The 27,222-nt window shown below is 40.9% G+C and overlaps 1 protein-coding gene across 3 annotated transcripts in view; it reads left to right on the top strand.

The window, feature by feature from the left end:
* The window catches only part of LOC146642537 (rho GTPase-activating protein 6-like), a 130,790-nt gene extending 104,917 nt beyond the window's left edge, over window positions 1-25,873 (top strand). For 2 of the 3 annotated variants that reach the window (XM_085398377.1, XM_085398382.1), the window contains exons 2-14: window positions 5,193-5,352; window positions 9,131-9,202; window positions 11,693-11,841; window positions 11,979-12,107; window positions 12,204-12,399; window positions 13,439-13,494; window positions 14,957-15,107; window positions 15,201-15,349; window positions 18,001-18,180; window positions 20,352-20,443; window positions 20,539-20,768; window positions 20,928-20,999; window positions 22,523-25,873. In XM_085398377.1, coding sequence (XP_085254503.1) covers window positions 5,193-5,352; window positions 9,131-9,202; window positions 11,693-11,841; window positions 11,979-12,107; window positions 12,204-12,399; window positions 13,439-13,494; window positions 14,957-15,107; window positions 15,201-15,349; window positions 18,001-18,180; window positions 20,352-20,443; window positions 20,539-20,768; window positions 20,928-20,999; window positions 22,523-23,067 — 2,181 coding nt within the window. In that variant the 3' untranslated portion in view covers window positions 23,068-25,873. The remainder of the gene's footprint in view (window positions 1-5,192; window positions 5,353-9,130; window positions 9,203-11,692; window positions 11,842-11,978; window positions 12,108-12,203; window positions 12,400-13,438; window positions 13,495-14,956; window positions 15,108-15,200; window positions 15,350-18,000; window positions 18,181-20,351; window positions 20,444-20,538; window positions 20,769-20,927; window positions 21,000-22,522) is intronic. The other variant, XM_085398378.1, reaches the window with a different exon arrangement.
* The last annotated feature ends 1,349 nt before the right edge of the window (window positions 25,874-27,222 follow it).

The following is a 27,222-nucleotide window of genomic DNA, read 5'->3' as shown; positions in this document are numbered from 1 at the left end:
GTATGTCCAGTGCTGGATGGTTTTTCAGTTGAACCAATTTAACCTCCTAAGATCCGAACTCTTTCTTGGGATGCATTTTTAATGTCTCTTTGCTATTTGGGCTGATTGGGACCTGATGAATGTAGAAACAAAGAAATACTCGATTTTTTATTTTTACCTGATTTTGTTTCTGAGAAAAATGAGATCCACATATGAGGACATTCGCTTTAAATTTTGATAGGACAGTGGTAGTATAATGTTCTCATAAGTGGATATCAGGCCCTTGTAGAGCAAAATTTAGTATTTTGGTCTAGGCAACCCAAAATGTGATGTCCACATATGTGGACGCCAGGTCCTAGGAGGTTAATGTAAGTTTGCTAGGCTAAATCTTTGCTCTCAGCATGGTGATTCATGAGATGAGCCCTCTCATTCCCAGAGTGTTTTAATTTATTAAACACTCCCCCCCCCCCCCATCCTTAGAAATGAGTGAGTTTTTAAATATCGTGCTTTATTTGTCTGTCAGTTGTGTGTTGAATCCAAAAAGACTTAGCATGATAAAATAAATAAAACCACACAACTGAAATATGAACAAGGGTATGTAGAGAGACACTCAGTCCTTAACATTCAGCCTCTTATACTAAGGACACTGTCAGTAACCCTTGTGGACATGTGTATGCATACATTTCATTGATGACACACGGTCACAAGTCAATGGGAAACCAATGAAAAAAAAAGAAAGCTACAGCAGTTTTTGTAATGCCACTTGCTTGAGGCCAAGAATGGTCACACTGATGCCTCTGTGGTATTGTAGGTGGAGTTGCAGTGCTCAGATTCTGCATGCACTCATGCATGTATCCAGGGACACACACAATTCTTATTACCTGTCCTGTAGTAAATCGATCACAGATGACAGAATTCTGTGAGACATATTTTCTTTGAACCCCCCCCCCCCCCCCTCCCAAAAAACCCCCCCAAAAAAACTAGAATGAGTCACCAAAAGTACCTGTGGTCTGGTCCAAGTGATGTTTGGTTGTGGTACTAGACAGAGCAAAGAGCAAGTCATGTTGTGTATTATTTAGTAAATTATAGGAATATATAATGACCAAAATGATCCAGTAATGCAAAAACAATCCAGTAGAGCATCAATTATTATAACCCCAGTCTTTATGTTATGTGCCACTAAACCTACCTTTACACATTCTGCATAACTTTCATGATGCATTTAATTAACATCACATTGTGAGTGCACATTTGCAGGGTTATCATAACTGTTTCACCATGGTCATGGCATCTAATGATTTATGCAGTGCATCATAGCAACAAGTGTTCCAGTGCCTGAGTGTGTGCATGCGTGTGTGTATCTTCCAGGTGCGTTACCATAGTAATATTTCTCTCACTTCCTGGCTCTTTTGAGTTCTGTATGTATGTGTTGCCAAGGAAACTGACATAGTCTATTGCCTGAGGTTTTGCGCCATTTGTCCCATTGTCTAAAATAGAACAGAAACCACATGCTGCAGTTCAGTGTATGTCCAAATGGTATTAGTCATCTAACTGCATAGTGCTGGCCCAGTCAGCAGAGTCATTAATCTTTCCAGGGTAAAATCTGTCAGATGGGAGCACAAAGCAGCAGTAACACTGATAGCATAGCATTTGCTGAATCCAGTCCTTAACAGAAGCGTTAAACTAAGGCCTGCACACTTAAAAATCTCTTGATGCTTGGTCTCATACTAATCCTTGTCTTTCTTCTTCCTTCACATAATATATTCAGTCATTTCTGCTGAAACAACAACAACAAAAAAGTAGTAAATAGCACCCGTTAAACTTTAAATTATCTGATTATATCTGCCCAGCCATTCCAGCAAACAGCCAATTGGAGGCTTTACAATACAAGCCAGCATGACAGAAGGAGCTGGGGTAAGAGGTGGCTTGCAAAGTGGCTTGCATCAGCTGTGCACAGGCTAAAGCTGCTCATGCTAGACTAAAGGGTGATTGGCACCTGTCTCCAAACAATTGTGGTCTGACTCAGACTGACTGCTGTAACTCAGGCAAATTGCCAACACGTGTCCAGCCGCTGATTTTTTTTCCCATAATTAGCAGACTTTGGTGCACAACGGGGAGGGGTAATAACTGACGTAAACATTGAGCTTTTTTTTCTTGGATTTTTGTGCCCTGAATGGACTTACTATTCTACAGATGGATATCAGATGGATGAATATCATCACCAAGGAATTGGTATTCCTTTACCTCAATGTTATTTAAGCATGGAAAATACTAAAATAATTTAAAGTTACTATTAATTTAAAGAAACATGCAGTGTAAATAGATAGAATTGATGCTGGTGCACCAGTTTTGGTTGGGACATATTCAATCATTGTTGGCCAGAAGAGTGGCCAACCATGAGCAAGAGCATCAAGTTGGAATTATGGTTAAAAAGAAAGTTTTTTAATGATGTAGATGGTAAGAAAATTCAACGCACATTTACTATGTTTTTTTTTCTTTTGGACACATTAAACAAACAGATTTATATTTGTTATTTATAGTTATTTACTTACTCGTTTACACTCTTACAAGTATTAGCGTATTATGCTGAAGTAAGCATGTCTTCTGCAATCTTGAATTCTTTGAGCAAAGTGTTAGACAGATTGTCCTGTCCTGTGTGCAACACTATTGAACAACACTATTGTGTAACTTTGCTATTTTCTGAGCGTATTTTGGCGTGCTGGCATGTTCAGCTTAATAGGAAATAATATGGTCAAATGTGGTCAGTGTGGAATTCATATTCTGCAAAGAATAAAACCTCTTTCACTGACATATTCTCTTGATTAGGATCACTACATCTACTATCATGGTTTGAAGACCAAAACTCCCTAAACCCAGTGTGTGTTTTAAAGTTAAAATTTTAATTTTCTACAACGAATATTAAATACAAATTTAGAGAGACTTTCTCAAAACAAAGCTGAAGGGTGTTTCTTTTGTCTCTTTTTTACTAATCGCCTATTATAAACGTGATACCGATGAATTGGCTAATAGCGCTAATATTGGCAGATAATACAGCCCTATAATGTACTTTTACTACTATAAATGCACATACACAACATATTATCTTATTTAAGAGTTGAATTGTACAAGGCACTTTGGTAACAGTGAGCTGACTGCCTGTGTGTCATTCATTCAAAGGTATAAACCAGAGTCCAGCAGTGATAGCAGGACTTGGTCTCCCTCCCTCGGCTCTTCTGTCAGCATTCCACAGTTTTCGACACTTAAGAGCCGAAGCTCATCCGTCTTGTTCAGAGATCCCGCTGAGCAGAACCAGCTCGACCGAGGACAGACCTCTTATTTTTTCTTTACTTTTTTTTATAACATCGTTCCAACAGCTTGTCTTTTCTTTTGTTGTATGTGTGTGCCCTCTGAAGTGAAGCGGGCTGAAAAAGGGTTTCCTCAGTCAGCGATAAGGAATGGCGGTACACAGGCGTGCACTGACAAAAAATATGCAGAACAGCTGTGCTGGATAAAATGCTTTCTGAAAGGGGGGCAACATGCAACTCGCTTCACTCGCTCACTCGCACACAAAGTCATTTGGCTCTCCAGGTTGCCTGTATCCACATCATGTTTTCCTTCCATGGCTGAATGATGGCTCTGTTGCCTCACTGCACTGACTGGGGTCAAATAACAAGCGAGCTGACAGCAGGGAGGGTTGAATGGCTTCAGGAAAATATTGTTGATAGAGGCCCAAATATGAAAAGTTAAGTCTTCATGGTGTCTCATTTTTCTTCTACATACCATGGGTAAACATCAATCAGATGAAAATTTAAACAGGGATCTAATAAGAAAAAGAAAATGCTCATTCTTGCATAAATGCAGACACATTGCACACTGTTAAGCCCTCAGTCTGGTTAAGACATTAGGTAAATTGACACAGAGGAATGCATGAATTGATATTCAGGTGGCTGAAACGTTCAAAACCAATGCTGTCTCAGAATCTCCAGTATTTAATTACGTTTTACATCAGTTCAGTTTCATCCTGATCGCAGATAAAGCCCAACCTGGAAGGTAAATATGCTCATTTTGAATCCAGGGCACATATTGTAGATCCATCAGTATAGGGCCAGCTTAAGATGTCCCCAATTGCTCCTTAGAACTAGAATAGAGGAGTGTCTTCCAAAGCACGTGGTGTCTTTATTCGTCTTTGTAGGCTACATCAGCAGTACAGTAGGTTTAATCAGCTTCACATTCATTAGTTTTTAAACATTTGGTGCTAAATAAACTAAGTCCCATAAGACTTAATTATTTCCATACGCAATCAGGGATCAAGACATTTTACCCAAGTAAAAAGGTTTTAGAGGTCCTTCTCCTCGAATAGATTAAAACCTTCTGTAAATCTACAAATTAGTCCACACCTCACACCTCTGCTTCTTTTCTGCAGCTTGCTGCTGCCTGGCTCTTTGCGTCTGTGAGCCCGACTTCATCACAAGTTGGCTGACCACATCAAAGAAGAACAGCTCTGTTTTGCATTGCTAAAGTGTGCTTTGTAAAGCAGGAGAGGAAAACCCGGTGAAGTGAGCGTTAGTTGGCAAGATTAGTGAGGTGGAAGCAGACATGGAGCGCACCAAAATTATAGAAGATATTTTAATGATGCAATTTTATTTATATAGCACCAAATCACCAAAACAATCTGTGCTTTATATTGTAGGGTAAAGAGCCTATAGTAATACAGAGAAAACTTCAACAATCGGGCAACCTCTTTTGAGCAAGCGCTCGAAGACAGGTGGAAGGAAAAACTCCCTTTTAATAGGAAAGAGGAGAGGAAGACAGGAGAAAAGGCATGCAGCCACTGAGCTGACTGCTTGATTCACTTGTATCTCCTATCATATGAAAACATACTATATGGAAAGTGAATAAAGTTAAGAACAGGATTGTCACTGGAGGGTTCAATCAACAATCGAGTTACCTGACGAGGAACCATATTCGATACACATAGATACTGACAGGATGGCATTTAACCCCCAACCGCAGCCCTAATCCTAACCATATGATAACTTATGTCGTAACTTCTCTGACCTGGACTTGCAACATAAAAATTTAAAATTGGTGCATCTTTATATGAAAACCGATAAAAATCAGCAATGCAATGTAAAATGACATGAAATGGTTCCATGTTCCCATACTGTTAATATTCCTTTTGGTATAAGTTTTGTCTCACTTGTTCTTCCCAGGGGGATTTCACCTGGAGCAGCCTGTCGGGGCGGAGCGTGCGTCTGATGCCAGTTGCCATCCAAAGCCTGTCAGAGCTGGAGAGGGCCCGGCTACAGGAAGTGGCCTTCTCCCGTTTACACCAGGACTATGACTTGGGATGTCAGATAACCATGCCAAAAGGTGGGGATTGTTTTGTTCTTTTTAATGCATACTGTAGACTTGAGTTAAACAGCGTCACATCATTTTTATGTTTAAATCAGTATATCCAATCCATTCAGAGCTCACAAAGTCCTTTGGATAACATCAGGGTTTTGAGAACCTGACAGTTATATGACTGTTACCAAACCAAATGCATGTATTATTGCCTCCAGGACTCTTCTGTGTTACATGCGGTACAAACTGATATGCTTGACCTGGGTTTTCTAGTGCAAGCTTGTCCAGATATCTTTAATTGTTCCATAAAGTACAGCCAATGCTCAAGTCCCTGACCACATCCCTCAAGTGTATTGAAGGGAAGTCGTGTATGGTCTATGTTTGGAGAAGTTGTGACAACACACGAAAGATATAAGCCTTATTTCACATAGGGATTGGTTGCTTCCTGTTCGCCTTGGTATCTGTTGACCTCCCGTCCTCATAACGACATGAAACTCCCTTTCCGCTGTGGCAGAGGCCAAGTGCAGCCACTGTAAATGCTATTTAAAAAGTCTTAGGGTGTGCACAAGAGTGATATAGTTGACCTTATTGTTCCGTGTTTTGCTCTTGTAAACCAGATAATTAAGCTTTTGCTAAACTTGGATTAATTTGTCAAATTTTCTCATTTTCCGAACACAGACAGAGCACTGCAGTGAGACTGCAGTGAGACTGCTGGAGTTGGTGGTTTTCCACTGGCCTCGCCCAGCCTAAAAATGTCCACATGCATCATTTTTTAGATATCAGAGAAAACAAATATAATCCCACCCAATTTAGGAAGATAAGTTTGCAAATTTTAATAAATGTAAACCCTTACTGAATTTTTAAAAGTGGACTTGTCAGTGATGTAATTTTAGCTCTGTAGTCCTGAAGTTGATCAGTCTGGAGTTCAGAAATACGCAGATATGCAGTCCTGTTAAAACTAGGTACACCTTTACTGTTTCCATAGAAATTAAGTGGAGAAGTGGCATCCAGGTGCTGCTAATTAGATGCATTTTCTTAACTCAAGGGTGTCCAACTCCAGGCCTCAAGGGCTGGTGTCCTGCAGGTTTTAGATATCACCCTGGGTCAACACACCTGATTCAAATGATTAGTTCATTACCAGGTTTCTGGTGAACTTCAAGACATGTTGAGGAGGTAATTTAGCCTTTAAATCAGCTGTGTTGGATCAAGGACACATCTAAAACCCACTGGCCCTCGAGGCCTGGAGTTGGACACCCCTGGCTTAACTGATCATCATCAAGCCCTCTATAAAAGCAGACGTTTAAGCAGTTTTAGCATTCAAGCATGTGTTAATATAATGCCACGATCTTCCCAGGAGTGAATATCAAAGCAAATTCATCTTATGTTGCCTATTGCAGCCACGGGTTCTGAGCACCTTGCAGTCATTATGCTCACCATGAACTTCTCTGCATATTCTAAAGGCCATGTGTCCGAAGGCTAAAGCTCGACTGAAATTGAATCATTCAACAGGTCAATGATCCCAAATCTACAGCAGAGTCTTTTGCCAGGAGTGATCCAAGATTCTTCCACAGCGATGTGGGATGCTGATAATGTACAAAAAATGATTAATTCAAGTTATTGCTGCTGAAGTTGGTTCTACAAGCTACTGGATCATGGGTTGGGCTTAGTTTTTCACAACACTGAATGTTATTTTTCACATGGCTGCATAACATGAACGCAGCTTTCATGACCTCACCCACTAATTCGTCAAGGCTCGCCTTGAAAGATTGGGCAATGTCTTTTAACAGTTGGTCTGTTAATGTTTTTAAAGTAGTCGTGTTACTCACGTATACGGAAGGTCTTACAAACCACAAAGTAGCGAGTCCCTAAATTCAACCCTGCTTTATCAACTTTTTTTAGTATCACGGGCACCACGATTACCCAATTAAGAAGTCATTCGTCTTTCAGTTTCATCAGCTTGCATATTAACTCATGCAAAAGACACATGTTAAAATTGACCAATCCCCACATTTCTTAGTTGACTCTTTTTGGGGCAGCTAGCACTTTTTTTTTTTTTTGCATTCTGCTGTTCTTTACAGTTACTTTAGTCTTGCAAGGTAATAATCAATAAAAATAACAGCTAAAACTCACAATATCATATGACATCTGAATTTTGAATCTGTTTCTGCTACAAGCTAAGGTGCACAAAGGGGCACAGTGAGGGTAGCATTGTGCACTATATCAGTTGAGTGGGTGCCATAGCAGCACTATAGTGCAGTGAGTGGATTATCCGGGGCTTGCATTCCAGCTGAAGGTTAAACCTCTCCCCAGCATGATTTAATACGTACTTGTCTGCGTTGCTTATGAATTCCAGAGCCCCTGACGGCCGCCATGTGGAAGCAAGAGAAATATTTCAACTGTGTGAGATTTTGTGTGCGCGCCCGATCGCTGTTTCGGCTCCGCTATAACGTGCGTTTTGTGTCTGATATTTATCCGAGAGGCAGGGCTCGTGTTTCTAGGGTTTCTTCGAGAACAAGGAGAGGATTAAAGGAGGACAGAAGCTGGGAAGACAAGGAGGGATGGGATGAGAAAAAGGCAGCAAAGGTTCATCGTACGACTTCACAACTGGTTGCGAGCTGAGGAGAGGAGTGTGCCGTTTTCGGGGGGATTTCCGCAAGGCTTTTGGAAATCATCTGTCAAAAATCCAAACCATTTCCTCTGTCTTCCTCTCCCTTCTCACTCTTGCTGCCCCCGCTTTCAATCACAACATCTGCTTTCTTTCTCGCGGTGTCTCACGCCCCTCACTGTTTTCACCTACTTTTCTCCCAGACTTTGTGCTTCTGCTGCGCTTAAAGTTTCAGGCCAGGTTAAATGGATCAGAAACCTGACATAAGCTGCCAGCACCACCATCAAGCACATTATGTGCACTGGATGCAGTTCCCTCATCCCCCCTCCAAGTGACTCATTTGACACAGCTGTAAGGGAACATCTGCGGTTCAAACCGAGGTTGCTACACCAGCAGATCGAGGCTCCGCGAATTAGCCCAGAAAGATCTCACGTGTTAAAAGGACTGCGTTTTTATAGCAGAGTGACAGAACGATAACATTAAAAGTTGCTGAGGTTTCCACAAAACTGACATTCCTCACCACAAGATGAAGATCCCAAGACTTTCAAGTCTCACGTGGCGCAGCTTCCACAGTTTCCTGATCATCAGTCAACAAATTCAGGAGCCATTCATCATGTTGACGGCCGACAAAACGGCTTCCTCTTTTCAAAGAATTGCGGTGAAATACCTCGATGGAAAGCTCACATGTGGACATTGATGTCCTTTTTAGGATGGAGATTTTTTTTGTTTTTGTTAAGTTAAAGCCCATCAGCTGCTTCTCTAAAGATCACTATGAAAGTAAATGCAGTGAATGGGGGCAATGCTGTGCTCTTAATGCAGAAAAGGTTTTTTATTAAGATAAACCAGGCTAAGAATGTGTATATGCGCCCATATATGGTGCTGTGACATGTACTGCTGTCTGAGGTAAGAAAAGCCTTACATATACTTGGTAATTTAGATAAAAACTATAAGTGATTTAATGTGTTTTCACAGTCATTTTTTCCTGTGCTGACTACTACTGTTGCTGACCCTGTCTGACAGCTCCATTAAATGGATTTGAGTGCATGGATACCTCACCTCCCTCCCCCACCACAGAAGTTAATTCATGTCTGCATTCCTGACATAAGCTTATTAAATATAATAATCCAGATAAGAAAGAGCAGATATGGGAATCGTTTGTTTCAGGTGATTTATTTTGGCCCTTTTTCCCCCCATGTGCAGATGGACAGAAGAGGAAAAAGTCGCTGAGAAGGAAGTTGGACTCGCTCGCAAAAGAGAAAAACAAAGACAAAGGTACGCCAACTTCTTTTAACACCCACTCTGATATTTTGCCATTTCCCTCTGCGTCTCTTTGCCTTCAGGTGTTGTCACGACTGTCTCCATCCCCCCTCCCTCCCTCCACCCAACTAGTGAGACATAGGGGTCCAGTCTGTGGTCTCCACCCCTCGGGCAGGTGAACAGGGAGGTTACAAAAACAGTTTCTGTTTACTGGACTTCTACAGTTTATATTTAGCTTTAGTGGAGCGACTCCTTGTAAGGGGACTGGCTCTGAGGATCAGCCACTGTGCTGCGCTAAGCAAACCCTGCATATTTGGCAGGAAGAGCAAAAAACATAGTCTAAGACAATAAAGTGGAGAGCGAAGTGAACTGTAAAATGAAAATGGGATCTTGTTACAGAAGGTGTGAGAACACTTAATGATAAGGAAAAGTGCTACTGTTAAGGTGATATATGAACAAAGCTAATTACTAGCTAATTAGTAATGACTAGGGTGACTAGCAGCAAGAAAACATGTTTATTTCCACTGTAAATTTGGACATTTTAACCTAGGAGTCTATGGGGTGGCATTTGGAGTCAACCTCCTGAATGAAAAACACACCTGAGTTTATAAAGCTTTTTAAATCAGAAACAAAAAACACAATAAATTTACTCGTAACTGCTAAAGCCAGCATGGCAGTGCATAGTTAAAAGATGCAAAACAGCAGCCAAAACACAAAAATGTACATTTTTTCCAGGTTTTCGAGAGTGAGTGTTAGGTTGGCATGTAAATAATGCACATGCTTCGATCAACGCTTATTGCTTATAACGTCTGTCAGATGTTATAAGTAATATAGCGTTATAAGTCCGGTTGTTATCATGGTGGTGGTGCATGGTGGGCTTAGCTTTGAACTGAGCCCAGAAGGCTTGATTTATGCATGGTTTCAAGCACAAAAGGATTCTAAGTCCTCTCTGCAAGAGAGAAACAGAGGGGGAAAAAGAAAATTGTGTCTCTGGTGATGCTGCTGCAGTAATCTGATCTGTAGACATGTGATGGTCAAACACCAGCCAAAACTGCATTTGCAAATGGATTAATAGCTGCTACAGTCTCTTTTGTTAAAAGCGGATGTTTTACCTCAGACAACATCCAGCAACTTGTCATTCTAAGGAAAAGACACACTAATTGGTCTCAACTATGTCTTGCTGTATTGTGATGAGTTGAGCATTTACTACTTCCTGAAGCTGTGAGATGACTCCTGCATGAACTTAGACCAGTTGTCACTGGTGACGTGAAAAACCAAGTGCTGAAAATCAAGTGTGTGTTCCTGAGACGCCAAAGGTCTGAAAATGGAAGATTTATAAAGATCTGACATGGCTTGATGAACATGGTTTAGCTGCTCATCATGTCTATGTTATGGGGTTTAGAGACTGGATATAAGCACGTGTGCTTGTGTATGTGTTGGATATTTAAGCGACTGTAGAGCAAACTCTTTGTGCCACAGTGTTGTTCATAAACCACAGCCTTTCACTTGTGGTTGTGGACTACATTTTGCTTTCCCTCTCCTCTGTCTTCCTTTGCCTCTTTTCTTCACTCCGGCTCTCTCTCACACACACACACCGCACAGCTGGACAAGTTTTTTTTCTTCCTCCCCCCCTCAGCTGTTGGCTCAGCCCTTAGGATTGTGTGTAAATGGAATATATAGCCTGCAATAGCCCAGTATGACATAATTCCTCTCTGAAGGCAGCACTGCACGTAATTGGGCCCTCGCATGTGTGCATCCATCAGAAGTACATGAGAAGCTGATGACTGTTTTAAACTTTAAAAACGTTAAAGCGAAAATCTAGCCTGACTCATCGGATGCTGACTGTCGGCATGACCACCAAGCATTTCTCTGTGCCAGCTCTGCTTGCAGAAACGGCACAATCCGTCACAGCAAACGACATATTCCGAGAGGCAGCGTTACAACTGGACCATCAGAGGAGCACGTGAATGCAGGGTTGCTATTTTGCAGTTGTACCATCACTGAATTCTGGGCTTATGTAAGACTAGGGTAAATGGAGCAAAGGAATAACAAGTAACCATTATTCATATCGAGTATGTGTCAAAGCTGCGCACCAACTGAAGTTAACCTCGTCGTGGGTGAGCGTCATCAAAGTTGTGTTATTTCTGTCAAAGGCCCCTAGAATTAGTGGGCTGTTGTAGCCGGATTTACGTCGGTTGACTTTCTGTGATGTCTTATTTTGGAAAACAGATGTAGTTCTTTAGTAGTGCCGTAAAAGTTTTACTGATATAGTTAATGTGGTTTGAGATGCCTCCATTGCATGTGTGTAAAAGGCAGGCTGCAGCAGAAGTGATAAAGCTGTTAACTGTTTATGCTGAAGAGCTATTTTTGGATGTTGGTAAGGAGCTTCTTTTTCCCATTTCTTCATGGAGCTAATATTAGTTCAGTTACCCTAACCTTTTTTTTTGTTTTCTTTCCTGTTTTTCCCTCTCTCGTCCTCCAACATCTTTTGGCTCTTTTTCACAGAATTCATACCCCAGGCCTTTAGTATACCCCTGTCCCAGGTCATCGCCAACGACAGAGCTCAAAGGCAGCGACAGGATTCTTTTCGTCAGGACCCTCCACAGCGGGAGGAGCACAAAGACTCCTCAGACCTCGTATCGTCCATTTTACAGGTCCGTCAGCTCGTCTGTATGGCTCTCCTTCTGTGTGTTCAGTCTTGTAATTCCCATCTTCAATCTTGGGAACATTTGGGACAAATGTATTTGCACTCCAGAGAATAGACTGAATTCCTAAATCATGTGTCCTGCAGTTTGCCACCAAGCGGCCGTCCAACAAGGAGTTATCCAGCAGTAACTCGTCGCTAAGTTCCACATCAGAAACGGCTAATGAGTCAACATCGCCCAACACCCCTGAAGCTGCCCCACGAGCGCGGAGGAGGGTGAGGCATTGAAATTCATCATAGCCTGAGCCGCCCGCACAGATCAAGTGGAGGTTTTTTTTTTCTATTCAGCCGGGTTTGTTGATTATCCTCTAGGGAGGCATGTCAGTGGACTCCATCACAGACCTAGACGACAACCAGTCCCGCTTGCTTGAGGCGCTGCAGCTCTCTCTGCCAGCTGAAACGCCGAGTAAAAAAGAGAAGCACAGGGACAAAAGGCTGAGCCTGAATCCCATTTACCGTCAGGTGCCACGTGTCGTCGATAGTTGCTGTCAGCACATCGAAAAATATGGTGAGCAGCTGCTTAATCGCTTAAACAAACCCCCCAAAAATCAGGATCCTGTTTGAAATGTAAATAAAAAAAGAACGCAGGAAATCTCATAAACCCATATTTTAACCACGATAGAACATACATATTTAATGTTTAAACTGAGAAAATGTACTATTTAGGGGAAAACAAGCAACATCAATTTGACTTGGATGGCAGAAACATGCCTTAAAAAAGTAGGGACCGGACCATGTTTTCCACTGTGTAGCATTACCTGTTCTTTTAACAACAGTCTGTAAATGTCTGGGAACTGAGGAGACCAGTTGCTGGTTCAAACTTGGTTCTTCTTTGTCGTATGTTTTGTTTTACGATACCCTAAATGTTTTCAGCTGGACTTCAGGCAGGCAAGTTCAGCATCCAGACACTTCTACTTTGACGCCATGCTGTTGTAATAAATACAGCATATGGATCCTCTTCCTGAATTATGAATTTATTATGAATAGGGCTTCCTTGAAAAAGATGTTATCTGAATGGGAGCATGTGTTGATTTAAAACCTGTATAAGCATTTCTGCAAGTGTTCCTGAGCTCATGCACTCCAACACAGAACAATACAGTTTTTTTAATGCAGTATCACCTGAGGGCACAAGGTTCAGGGGCATCCAGCATCCAGTAAATTTTCCTTGTTCTTTTACATGCAGAGTTTTGTACAAATTCTAAGTCTTAACAATTTCACATTGAGCAACATTAATCTTTCCAGAATTTATAGATGCAGACTAAGAAACTCTCTCTTTTTACACCCAATGATGTTACTGGCCTGTTGCCAATTAACCTAATTAGCTGAAAAAGCGTTACTTTTCCAGCCTTTTCTTGCAACTATTCCAACTTTTTTGAGACGTGTTGCTGCATCAAATTCAAAATGGGCTGATATTTTTCATAAAACAGTAAAATGTCTCAGTTTAAACATTTGATACGTTTTCTGTGTCCCTGCCTCTTCAGAATTGGGACTCTACATTTACCAAGCCGTGTCTGATTTCTCTTATATCTGCACTTTTAATTCTTCAGGTTTGCACACTGTGGGGATCTTTAGAGTTGGAAGCTCCAAGAAGAGAGTCCGACAGGTCAGTATTCTGTCCATGTAGTAAAATATATTCCTTCATGTGGTATAACATCTCTCACAGGGCCTTAATTGGGTTGTTTTATACTCATCAGTAACCCATTGTCCTTTATTTGAAAGTATCATTTTATGACATCCACAAACAAGATGCAAAGCGCCATGCTAAAAAGCCCAACAATAAATCAGAGGCCTGTTTTGTAGAAAGTGAAAGTTTCTGGTGTGAAATGTTCTTCACACTTCTCTTTCCTTTCACAAGAGTCAACACCAACAAACAAAATGTTGTTGCCAAGAATAGAACGTGTTAAAACCAGCACATTGCACTAAAATGTGCTATTTAAGCTAGCAAAGCTTGATCTACTGAATTTTCCAGCCTCACAGTATACAAATACAGTGATCCAGCAGAGTTTATTCTCATTATTCAAGCAAATATGAAGTTATTCTACAAACTCCTACACCGCTCATTATCCGTTACCTTTGACTCGAATGAACACACAGTGAAAGAATGAATAAATCGGGGTTAAACGAAATGGAGCAATCAGTGTGGGTGGTATAATTTTTTATATAATCTGTTGCGTGTTTTGTTGGCATGTAGTTGCACTTGTAGCGGTTACAGAAAACTAAAGGCACTTAGGGAGGGGAGGTTACTCATTCACTGACAGCCTCTGAGAAAACATCTGTGACTTTCAGGTCTCCATCATAGCAGAGGTGTGGTGACTGAGATGAAACAAATGCTAGCTTTGTCGTAAGAATTTTTGCTAAATGTTAAGCTTAAGGTACAATGAGCAGATGTTCGACGCTCTAGAGCACAATTAGCTAGTTTGTACATCAGCTAAGTTGCACTTTGCAACCTGTTCTGCAAGTCACGTGATGGCTAATGATGGCTCATCGCGTGATACAATAATTTTTTTTTTTATCAGAGTTTTTCAAATTGACGGTATCATTGTTATGGAGACCAGCTAACAAAAAAAGAAAAAAAATATATGCTTTTTAAAAAATAAAGTATGTTGCCATTACCTATAGGGTCTTTAAGCAATGCACAGGTTTTTTAGTGTAGGAAGTGTTTCAATTTCTATTTGTAGTCTGTCTATAGTTTGAGTGCTATTGACCAATCACATTTTAGCAGACTGTAAAAGACAAAAGGATTTATTAATTTAATTTGCTGTATATTTCGTGTAAAAACGACCACATTAGTGAACGTGCAGACAACCCATTGTCATGGCAACAAAATAGGCTTTGTAATTTTGAAGAAGTCATCCAAAGGTCAGATGGAAGAGATTTTAATCTGTACTGGTAAAACGAGTTTGAGCTGAGAGTTGAGCAGGTCCCTTGGAGGACCAGAAGGAAGTGAGTTTCTGTGGGTGTGTGCACTACCTAGAAATAATGTCCATTGTTGTGTGCAGAGGATGTCTCTGAGTGCCCCTTTTCCTTTCTTTCCCCTCGGCCTGTTGTTTTTGGTTGTCCTTCAGCTGCGAGAAGAGTTTGATCGTGGCATTGATGTGCAGCTAGACGAGGAGTACAGTGTTCACGATGTATCTGCTCTGCTGAAGGAGTTCCTAAGGGATTTGCCGGACCCTCTCCTAACCAAGGAGCTCTACACGGCCTTTATTAACACCACATGTAAGTGTCTTTTCGCACCCCTCCCACTTTCCCTTCTGTTGTCTCCTCATTCCTAACCTCCCGTTGACACCTTTTTTTCCTTGCGCACTGCAGTGTTGGACTCATATGAGCAGCAGAGTGTCGTTCAGCTGCTGATCTACCTTCTCCCAGCATGCAATAGTGACACACTTCACCGCCTGCTGGAGTTCCTGTCCACTGTGGCTGATCATGCCCATGACCAGCAAGATAAAGACGGGCAGGAGGTGAGCAACAGGCTGAAACATCCAAATGTAGAGCCTGTGGACGGTTTAATGGCATTTTGGTTCCACCTTATTGGGAAGAAATTACCAAAGAAGTCATAGGAAGCAGTTTGCGTGGGTGGATTCTGTACATATGTTCCAGAAACAGCACAAGCACTACAAAAACACTGATGTAAGATTACTAAATAGCTTAGTAGTGATTATAACATCCGGGGATAGTGTCAACCGTTGCATTTGCTCAAATTTTGCAATTTAGGCTGGGGACTGGACTGGGCCAACTACTCCAAGTTGAGGAAGTCTGCAAAAGTAAAAATTTCAGCATCTTTCTCCAGCACACTTGGCCAGTAAAGTTGCAGTGTACGTACGTCTGTTCAGACTTGATTGTTGGGAGAAAAAAGGTCATCAAATAATTTTACCCTATTACACTTTTTGTGAACTTTCGGTACAAAATAGTTTCGGTACAAAATTTCACAGAAAAAGCAAAAAAGTAGAACCGATGCGCCACCGTGTCAAAAGGAGTTGAAGTGGTTAAGCATCTGACTGGGATGCCTCCTGGACACCTCCTATGCCAGGTGTTTTGGACATTTCATACTGGGATGAGGCCTTGGGAGAATTGTGCTAGAAACGTGTTGATGGTCACCAAAAGCACCTGGTTGAAGTGCAACTTGCTAAAAGACATTTTACAAAATATTAGTGGGGGGGTGAATTTGATCCTGTATGTATACCTTTGACCCTGTGTGGATTAGAGAAAATCCAAGATATATGTATAACAATCCCTCCTGGAAAAAGAACAGTTCAAAGAAATCATTAAAAGCCCCAAATTACCATGACATTCATGTCCATAATGATTGTATGGAAACTTCTGAAGACATCTGTGTATGTGCACTGAGAAAGAAAGTTTATTGTCTCTGGTGATGCATACTTTCATTATCTTTTGCAGGAGAATGTTTGTTGCTGTGTTTACGTGTGAAAAAGTGCTTTTTTGGCACACACGTTCGCACAGATGGATTTTTGTTTTGTTGTCTCTGTGTGTCTATATACACAAGAGAATGAACCCAAACATCGATGCGTATGATTCCTCCTTCGTGGCTCTAGTATCTCTGTCCGCAACTCTGACAGGAAGTCGGATTGCTTCAAGCTCATCTAGGAAAATATCAGCACTCCTTGGCTGCTTTGTGGTTCTCGTCTCTGTGCTGGGACTGGGAGTGGAAAAGGGAGGAAACTCAACAAGAAATATAAAAAAAAAAAAGGAAAAAAAGGAAAATTTGTTTTTTAAAAAGCTGTCAAAGCTTTAAATGACTTTTAATTTTAGATGTCGATTGTCCAAAAGTACATGCACTATTACACAACCCAGAGAAAGCCAGAGACAGCTGTCGTGCTCGCCTGCGCTTCGTGTTCAGAAACCCCCATGATGCTACTTTTCATCTATCTTCAGCTTAAAGTGACAAAAAGCAGAGGGGTGGGGGTTGATAAGAAACACAGCACAGAAGTTGGAAGGGAGATTTTCCAAAGGAATGGATGAGAGATGGTAATGTGAGAGGGAGGAGAAAGTGGGAGGAAGAACTCCCAAGTCTGTGTTATTACAGAAGATAATTTCTGCAGTTCTTTTGGAATTATTAAAAAAAAAAAATCTCCTAATATGGAAGAGAAATGAGAAAATTGTCCCTGGTGTCTGTGATGCGGCCTTTGCCCTTTATCTGTTAAAAATTGTTTTTCTCTTTGAATTTCAAAACAAATGGAAAATGGATGGAAATTAAATATCACAAATATTGTAATCATACCTGCATTAATACACCAGGTAAAACACACACATATGCAAACACACAGACCCATCTACTGAAATATTCTAGCTAAAACTTGGGTTTGTCAGCACTTTTGATATGTGAGTGTTTGATGATATAAACTGGTTTGTTTAGCATTTGAATGGCGCGCAGCTTTTACGTCTACTTGAAGTAGATACATAGCCAAACGCCAGCACAGTAGTGGTGGGGACCCAGAGAAAAACCCAATAGACCGGAAAAACGGGCAGGAGACAAGAACACAAGGGGGAACACAAAGGAAACACATGGCATGCACGCATGGCGACTGTTGTTAAAGTAGCACATAACTCAACCCCTCGACCTCACCTCAACACCATTCCGAGTCTTCCGTGTTGTATTGAGTACAACTAATCATTAATCTTCTATGTAAACTTTGATGCTGTCCATTAAGTTGTTACTCTAATAAATAGGCATTCCGAATTTTTCTGTTATTTCTCACCCTTTGAAAAACAAAAATGTCTCTAGTTCATGAAATCGTATTTAAAATTTATTATTAAAAAAAAGACGGGTTCTGCTGGAAGTTTCTTCCTGGTAAAAGGGAGTTTTTCATTCCCACTGTCGCCAAGTGTTTGTTCAAAGGGGCTTGTTTGATAGTTGGAGTTTCTCTCTGTTGTTGTCGGGTCTTTACCTTACAGTATACAGCGCATAGGCAACTGTTACTGTGATTTGGCACTATATAAATATAATATAACTGAATTGTATTGAAAAAAATGTTTTTTTTCATTAGTTTGGCCTACCATACGGTTGCAGTTCATTTAAATTAATAGTAAAAGACTGAGCCTGAGGAATTACTGAGTGAGCCATTATTAATAGGTTGGTACATTTGTGTCCCAGATCACAGGGAACAAGATGACAGCTTTAAACCTTGCCACCATCTTTGGTCCCAACCTCCTCCACAAGCAGAAGAGCACAGACAAGGAGTTCACTGTCCAGAGCTCAGCCAGGGCTGAGGAGAGCACGGCCGTCATCGCCGTGCTGGAAAAGATGATCGCCAGCTACCAAGCACTCTTCATGGTCAGTCGCTGAAGATTTCTAAAAATAAAATACTGTGCAAAAGTCTTGAGCAACCCTCCATTTCTTTTTATTTTGCTTCCAAGCCGCCAATCTTTGTTGTCATTTTTTTAAGTGGTCTTGAGCAATAGTTCCCTGAGTTTCATTTGGACTTCGGCTGCTTTTTCCACGCATTTTCAGTTCAGCCCTTGTACTTGACAATTTTCTCAAAAAATTTATTTTTTTGGTCTTTTAGCCTTTATTGGCTACAGATAATGTAGATAGACAGGAAAAGCGGGGAGAAAGAGAGGGGAAGACATGCAGCAAAGGGCCACGGGTCAGACTCAAACCCAGCTCTACTGCTCACCAACCATACGGTGTATGGTTGCCTGCTCTGTAGGTCCTGTGGATGTTATTCTAGAGCAGACAGAGGATAAAAGCCAGACTAGTGAAAGATAAGAGAAAAAAGCAGAGAAATAGAAAAAGAAAAGGGCGAGAAAAAGTTGAGGGTGAAGTAAACAGGGTGTCCAACTGCTGCTTCTGTTTAAAGGCACAATCATATGATACACAGCACCAAAAAGGCAAAACAGAGGGGGGTACACAAACAAATATACAATTTTGCTGTGTGTGTGTATGTGCGTGAGATAGAGAAAGAGGCTGTGAGTGTCTGTGTGTGAGTGTTTGTCACAGACCATGCTTGAAAAATGAGGGTGAGAGACTGCAATAATGCTACCCGACTTAGAGGCAGAGGCATATAGGGAAAGACCCAGGAGGCCCCAGCTGTCCACGGCACACAAGTGAACTGAAGATCCAGGGCCACACGTCCCGACAACAACAATGCATCCACCCCAGCCTAGAGAAGAGGGAGGCCCCAGACGAAGCTCTGGGGTGGGATGGAGGTGTCAGGGGACCAGAGGCAGCAAGCAGCCAACCCCGCCGGAGGCTGGCTCCCTCAGCACAAGCCGAAGATGGGGCCACAGACCCTGGAGAACCACCCAAACCCTGGCAGAGCCCCCACCACATGATGAAGAGGCCCAAGCCACCCTGGACCACAACCCCTCTTAAATGCCCAATCAGGCACCACAGATCCACCAAGTGCCTAATTTCTTTTGGGGGAGATCACATAAAAGGCAGTCAACATCTAAAGAAGAGCTTTGAATGTCCTTCAAAAAGCCTGGAGAACTCTTCCTGAAGACTACTGACGACTAGGGAGTTCATGCTGGTTGAAAAAAAAAAGGTGGTGGCCATTAGAAGAGAGGGGGTGGCTCAAGGCCCTAGCACAGGATAGGATGAAAATCTTCTCTGTTGTGTCTTGTGTGCTGATGAAAATGGAATTTGGCCTTTGGTAATGAGACAGACGAGAAGGAAAAGATGAGATAAAGTAAAAATTTAGAAAAACAAAAAAGCAAAAAAACAAATATGTAGACGAATCAAAAACATCTTAAAGTTTTCATCCAGATACTTGAACCTGTTTTTCCAAAATAAAAGCCGAACATTCATGCATTAAATCTTTTATTTGCTGTCAGAAGAGGTCACAGTATTACACAGATTACTGCCTCATCAGTTGCTTTTGTTCTTTTCTGTCCCTCAAACGGGAAAACAGTTTGGGTCATTTCAGGTCCGCAACTTTGAAACTCTAATGTTTCGTAATCTGCCACGGAGGCTTACATTCCTGCAGTAAGCCAATGAAGAGCCATTAATCGCATAAAGTGAATTGGGACTGACTTGCGCGTCTTAGAGAGTAAAAACAGATTTGTAGGCAGCTCAAGTTCTATGAATGACATCTGCAAGTTGTTTTGTAACCTGCTTATGTCTGAATTTGTTAGTGAGCGACATTTACTTTCAAAGCATTTCAGGATGGGAGTCATTTGCAGACATTAGGTTTTTGGACGGTGCTCTTCATCTTAATCCGCATGTCTGATAAGCATAAAAATCAGCTAATTAGAAGATCAGATTAAGAAGTCCACTGGAAATGAAGGTAACAAGGCACATCATTAACTTATTATCGTTTCTTCCCATCATACTGAGGCAAGGAAAAGGGAAAAATAAAGTTTTCATTACTAGAAATCCAGTACATTTTGATATCCTTGCAGTAGAAAGGACTACAAGGATCTGACCATTCTTTAGAAGATAAATGCAGCATCGGTGGGTGGATGTTAAGTATTCAGTTATTTTGCTTACGTTGTTTTATGTAGGTTCCTCCTGATCTGCAAAACGAAGTTTTAATGAGCCTTTTGGAGACCGATCCAGATGTGGTCGACTACCTTCTGAGGAGAAAAGCATCTCAGTGAGTTACACCTATAGAGCGCTTAGTCTTGTGTTTCCCTTTCCTTCAATCTCCGACTATTTGAACTCATTTTAATTATTTTTTTCCTCCCGCAGGAGTCCGGACCTGTTACAGCCAGAGGAGCCCTTCGTCCTGAGCGAGCGGCATTCGTCCAGCGACTCCAACAAGGCGTCGAGTGGTGAAGTGTCCCCTTATGATAACAACTCCCCGGTCCTGAGTGAGCGCAGAGGGGAACCAGGGAGCCCGGCCAGTGAGCAGCTCTACCGCATCCCAGAACAGTACTCTCTAGTGGGGCAGAGCGGAGCTGTCACTTGGGGTTATAAAGGTGAGAGATGCACAATGTCTGGTATTTACAGAGATAGGTGATTAGCACGTGTTATCACACTTTGGCCTTTCTTCTTGGGTATCAGCAACATGTCTCATAATAAATGTTCTGTATAACTCAGAAGTGGCAGGAATTTGACCTCTCTTGTGCCTTTTTCAGAAGAACATGCTAACATTTGGGGCACATGGCACAGTACTCTGAAATCGGCACTCAAGAATCAAACATATACAGGTAAACAATTTTCAAGTCAGTCCATGCCCGCTGCAAATTTTGTTTCAAGTGGCTAATGAGCCAGAGCGCTATGCGCTTGAGACATGGTGTTAGTTATTAACCATGACAGGAACAGATCTGAAGCACGTAGCACATTCTATATTATTAAATTGGCCACTTTTTGCAGACCGTTTGTTTTATCTGTGTAGCCAGGCAGCATATACGATCCTGGTTAAAAGCTAATTAACCATTGACTGTATAAAAGGATTGCTAGAGTCTCTGTGATGATACCTATTCGTTTGTGGGCTGGCATTTTGAAACACTGGGTTTATCACTGTACTGTACCCAAACTAGCCAAATTTGGAGTTAGCTAATCCTTGGATGCTTGCGTAGCAACCTACATCCACAAACTACATGTACCTTGATACATTTTTAGCTTTAATAGAGAAAGAAAGGTGGTGGCATTAAGTTTTACCCAGACTGGAAGAGGAAGAGTAGTCATAGCTTTCTATTGACTTGTTTAGGTTAAAGATACCTCATGTGCTAGCCAAAAACAAAAACAATACCTAAAAGTCATAAGATGCCAGAAGCAGGAAGAACGGCAAAACTGGGGACTCTAATTTTTGAATTCTACACTTTATATACTTTTTGATATTTAATAATAATAGGTCAAATATTCAGTTGTCATTTTCAAGTTACTATGTTTTTATAGGTTTAGCTGACGTTTAGCTTTTGACCGTGTTGGCAAGTACCTTAGGTAAAGGCAGCAACTTTTTTAACACCTAAAATTCAGTAAAGTAAAGGCATTTTTTTAGCATGTCAGCCCCTAGTTATAGGGCTGAGTGGCTTTTTCTCTTTCAGTGGGCATGGTTTTCAAAGTATGACACATTATACTCCCCATCCCCCGATTCAGTTGTGATAAACTTAAAATAAGCTACAGAAACCAGAAACGTTTTTGCATAAGGCTGTACTTTCACAACCATGTTTCATCACAAAACCCCCAAAACCAGTGCTTTTAAGGCTTTGTTCTGTATTTACTGATGACTCATCATGGATACACGTTAAGTTACGAATGGGTAACGTACACTGAATGTGGCACATGAAAAAACTGCAAATCGTGAACATAACATTGCATTTGCAGGGGGATGCCGCATATGAGAATAATACTAAATAATAAAGGCTTTTAGAACCTTATAGATGTTATTACTTACTGTATGTGTGTATATGTGGTTTTGTTAAGATTAAGGAGGAGATAGGACACATGCAGACATATGTACATAAATGTGTATGTATATGTATATTCATACATATACAGATGATGATTATAATAAGATGACTGAGAATTCTAGTGATTCAATCTACCAAAAATAGGTTTATGTAGTAAATTAGTATTTGGTTTATTATCAATAACATAAAAATTAATTATTAATAAAAGCCTTTCTTACATTTCTTTGTACAATTTTATATCAGTCACTAAATGGAGATGTGTGTCTCCCTCAATATTCGTTGACAATCTTACTGATGAAGTGATGCTGTCTTCTTAGGTTCCCATAGCAACATGTCAGAAGGAAGCTCCCGCAGCTCACAGGAAGGTCTAGATGGACTCCATAGTGATAGCAGGCATCAGACAGCAGTACAACGGACTCAGACAACGCCTGACATCTCCGAGTGCAGACTTCACCCACCGGTCACCAGAGTGTGCACCAACCCTCATGCGGACAAGGGGCGACCACGCCTGCAGCTAAACATCAACCCTTCTGTGACTTCGCAAAGGGGACATGGAGTTAACTCGACCCTCAGACCTCAAGCCGGAGTAAACACCGGAGAAGGCGGCCCCCTCGATGGACGCTCTCCTCCCCCTTATAATGCGCACCATCGACTGGCTAGCTCACAAAGTACCCCTCAGCTTGCGACGGCTCAGCAGCCACACGGGAGGTCGAGCGCAGGACAGAGCAACTCGGCTTCAACAACAGAAGTCCCAGTGGTCGCACAGAGTCCAGAGTGGCAGGAGTGGCAGAGGGACCGGTGGCAGATATGGCAACTGCTATCCTCGGACAATGCTGACACACTGCCAGAAACTCTGGTGTGATTTCAGACAATGTACTCTGTCTCAGCCTCTTCTGGCCAATCAAAGACAAGATCAAACCCCTCCAATGACAATCACTCCTTATCCCTATCCTTTCCCTTTTTATTTCTGCTGCCCTCTCATCCATTCACTCACTGATTTCCTGCTTTCTATGAACATCATGTGCTGTCCTGCAACTTAGCGCCGTGGCGTTGTTGTTTACGTGTGCAGCTGCTGCCTCCAACAGACTTTTACATCCAGGAGCCACTAGTATTTGTTGATCTGTTCGGATGTTAAAAAAGTTGCTCAATTTCCTGGCCTATATATTATGTCAACATTTAGTTAGGAGCATTTTTTAAAAATGCCTACCCGAAATACCTCAAAAAATCCGTTCAGAATATTTTCAGATTTTCTATTTTTGAGCGACATCAGTCTTCATATCTCAATGGAGAATATTAGGAAAACATTTTTTAAGTTTTTTACATTTTAATTTCATCATTTTTACATTGGTCACCACACACTAAGATGTACGCGTTAGTAACTGCTGCTAATTACAGACTTGTTGTGTGTATACTAATGATGTAATTCAGTGGCATCTTTCTGAAAAGATCAAATGTTGAGTTGCTTTTTGATGTCAGATTACCTTTGACTGTATATATATGTACATGAATACACAAATTGTTGACATACGTGCTTAAATATTATATGTAAAGTGTATAATTTGCCTAAAAGTATCTACCTAAATGTAAGCCAGCCCCTTAATCGACAGTCCAGATGTTGGTGTTTGTCAGACTGCTGTTTCTGTCTTTGATATTGAATGTAAAATGCTTCACTTGCAGTAAGACGCTTAAACCTAATTATGAAGCAATCTGCTGTAAGTTTGCTTGTGCTCTCGCCACCTGCTGCACTGCAGAAACAATGTGCCAAAGTATCTCTCTCTCTTTTTAAACTAAAGGATCATTGTTTTTCAGTTGTGTTGATTCCATCCATTTGGTTAATTTTTGTAAGACTCAAGAGTTAAGTTACTGGCATTTTTATCAAGAATTTCATATTTTAGCACAAAGCATAAACTGTAAATAATAGATGGAAGTAACCACTAGCTCTGAAATCCTCCAGGTTAGCATTTTTGCCAAAACTGGACATTATGAATAAAGATTGGATCTGACTGAAACTGAGGGAAACCACACGCTCACTGAGGTGTTATCGTTACTGACAGGTCATCAGAAAAGGGACAGGGCATTCTCACTGGCTGACTCTAGTAAGTACCATAATTAATAAACTGGGCATCGTGTTTCATTAAGAATGACTTGAAACTAGCAAATGAGCCCATAAACTAGAAAAGTGTTTACCGAGCCCACAGATCAAATGAGCCGAAGGGTGTTTTCCCCACTGACTTCCATACAGTTTTAAATTATTTTGAATCCAGCACTATCGCCCCCTGTTGGCCATTAAAATGAAACTTGTGCATATATTTCAGAAGCTTTCATAAAAGTCTACGGTACTGAAACAGGAATTCGTTGTCATATTTCCATTCCTAAAACTGCTAAATTAGAATTATGTATTAATGAACATTTAAACCTTTTTGTGGATATTTATTACATTTCTCACTGATACAAAAACTGTGCACGTCAGTCAGAGCTTTCTGAGAATTTCTTAGTCATGTAGAATCAGAAGGTTGAATCTGGAAGTGTTGAAATTTGCCATCATTACAAATGTTTTACAGAGCAGATGTTGTCTTTTTATTCTCCAAAATTTTCTTAAAACTTAAAATTTATTGTATTATTTGATTTGAATTTCTGCTGAAAGTGTTGCTTAGATCATAACATGATCAAAAAGTCATTGGTGCAAGCTGGATATCCCAGCTAGGTATAAACTAATTTCCCGTCTACTAGCAATGATGTGTTTTTCCAGGAATCCTAAAAAGAAATTATGATGCTTTTGTGATCCAAGTGTTATGCTGGGGAAAAAAAAGCTTTCATGTGATGTTTTCTCACTTCTGTGTGGCACTGCTGTTGCTAATTAAGGTTGAAGGCAACTTTGTGAATATCTGTTTTTATAATAATCTACACCCACAGCCAACCTGCCCAACTCTTCTCAAATGTCGTAGTCAAGTGGGTATTTGCTGGCAAATATTTCACATTTTCTCATCTTAAGGTGTAATATTTGCTTATATGGAGCCACTTCAGCATTAAATAGGAAGATGGACTATGAATCATCATCACATTTTATTTTCTTAAACATTGACAAGTCAATGGGAACAAGCCTCTCACACGTGCAAGAAATGCACGGATTGTGGAAAGGCCTATGGCGCCATCTGTTGATAGACTCTGTACGTTAGCCTGTTGCTGCTCTTACACTTCACAATATCCATGGGAATCCATCTGTCCATCTGTACTCAGTTTAAAATCAAAGCTTGTGATTATATTTTTGTGAAAACATGCAAATCTATGTCAGGAAATAAATGTGCCATAGGTCTTGCTTTTTAAAGCTGTTTCTCCATGCAGTGCTTAAGGTTCATTGTGAATCTTCTGTATTATTTTATTTTCTCTTGAGTGTTGTAATATCAAAATACAATATAACAAGTTTTATTCAGAAAAGAGGCAGTTCTTCAGTAACCACCATGGTCTTGGCTTTCCCCAGATCGAGATGTTTGTCTTGTCGATGTCACGTTGTAACTCCAAGAAACGTTGTGCTGTTGTGTTCTGTTTTTATATTTTGGTGGGGTTTACTGGGTCCAAGTTGTAATGGAATGTCTGGTATTTGCTTTTTGTACTGCGAGTCCTCATCAGTATGCTACAATGGAATTAAATATGACAAAGTTTACAACTGCTGTGCATTTCTATTATATAGCATGCTGTGGTGTAGCATGTTGTTATCCACGATAGTGTTGTTCAGTTGCTTGCTTCTATCATGGAACAGTATTTTTTTAATAGTATTTTACAATCTAGTCTTTTACACAGATATACGCACACAGTGTAATATTTTATGGAAAAGGTGGTAAATGGCCTGTATTTGTATAGCGCTTTACTAGTCCCAAAGGACCCCAAAGCGCTTTACACATTCAGTCATCCACCCATTCACACACACATTCACACACTGGTGATGGCAAGATACATTGCAGTCACAGCCACCCTGACAGAGGCGCACTGACAGAGGCGAGGCTGCTGGACACTGGCCCCACCGGGCCCTCTGACCACCACCAGTAGGCAGTGGGTGAAGTGTCTTGCCCAAGGACACAACGACCGAGACTGTCCGAGCCGGGGCTCGAACCAGCAACCTTCCGATTACAAGACGAACTGCCGACTCTTGAGTCAATACAAAGCTAATCATAATAAGTGTTGTTTTATGTTATATTGTTTTTATTTTACTTAATTTTTTGTAGAAACTATAACATTCTGTTTGTATATGTGTGTTTTTTTTGCTGCTGATACAACCAAATTCCCCCTTGTGGGACAATTAAAGGATTATTCTATTCTATTCTAACAACCAATTGCACACAAAAATGCGAGCTTTACAGATATATTAATAATGCCCAACATACTATTTTCTATAGCTGTATAAGCATTTAAAATGGCCAGTAAATGAAAAAATTTAAATCAAAGAAAAAATAAAAGGCAGCAGAGACATGCTTCAACCATGTTATGAGTGTTGATGCTGCAGAGGTTGACCACTAGAAGGCACCATTTTGTTAACCTTCCCTTTCACTCTTGCTGCCAGCCTTTTCTCACAAATCACCCTGACGCTTGTGTTCACCCACTCATATGTTCTCTGCACTCTCTTCTTCTTCACCCCACTGTTCATTGAATTATCAGCTTTGTCCCTCTGTGGTTACTACAGCTTTCCTTTTCACCCTTGTTCTTGGAAATAGGCACCAGCACACTTCTCCATTCCTCAGGCATCCTTTCATTCTGCAAAATTGTGTTTAGCAGTCTGGACAAAAGATCTCCAGTAGCCATGATAAATTTGGTTTCCCTACTGTAAAATAATGCAGTGTTATCTATGGTCAGAACAGGCAGTAGTCACTGTTAAATGTTTCAATGTCTTTAGTAAATCGCAAGTAGGCCTATAGGGTAACTTACTTTGGTTGACTGGAGACAGCAATAGTCTATCACTATTCTTTGGTACACGGTGTACAATGTGGCACTGAATAAAAGTATCCAAATCTACAATAGTTTCATG

Source organism: Rhamphochromis longiceps, linkage group LG23 (genome assembly GCF_057381845.1).
Source record: "Rhamphochromis longiceps isolate RC_006_pf linkage group LG23, R_longiceps_female_GT1.1, whole genome shotgun sequence".
NCBI classification, from domain to species: domain Eukaryota; kingdom Metazoa; phylum Chordata; class Actinopteri; order Cichliformes; family Cichlidae; genus Rhamphochromis; species Rhamphochromis longiceps.
This window is presented reverse-complemented; position numbering and strand designations above follow the sequence as displayed.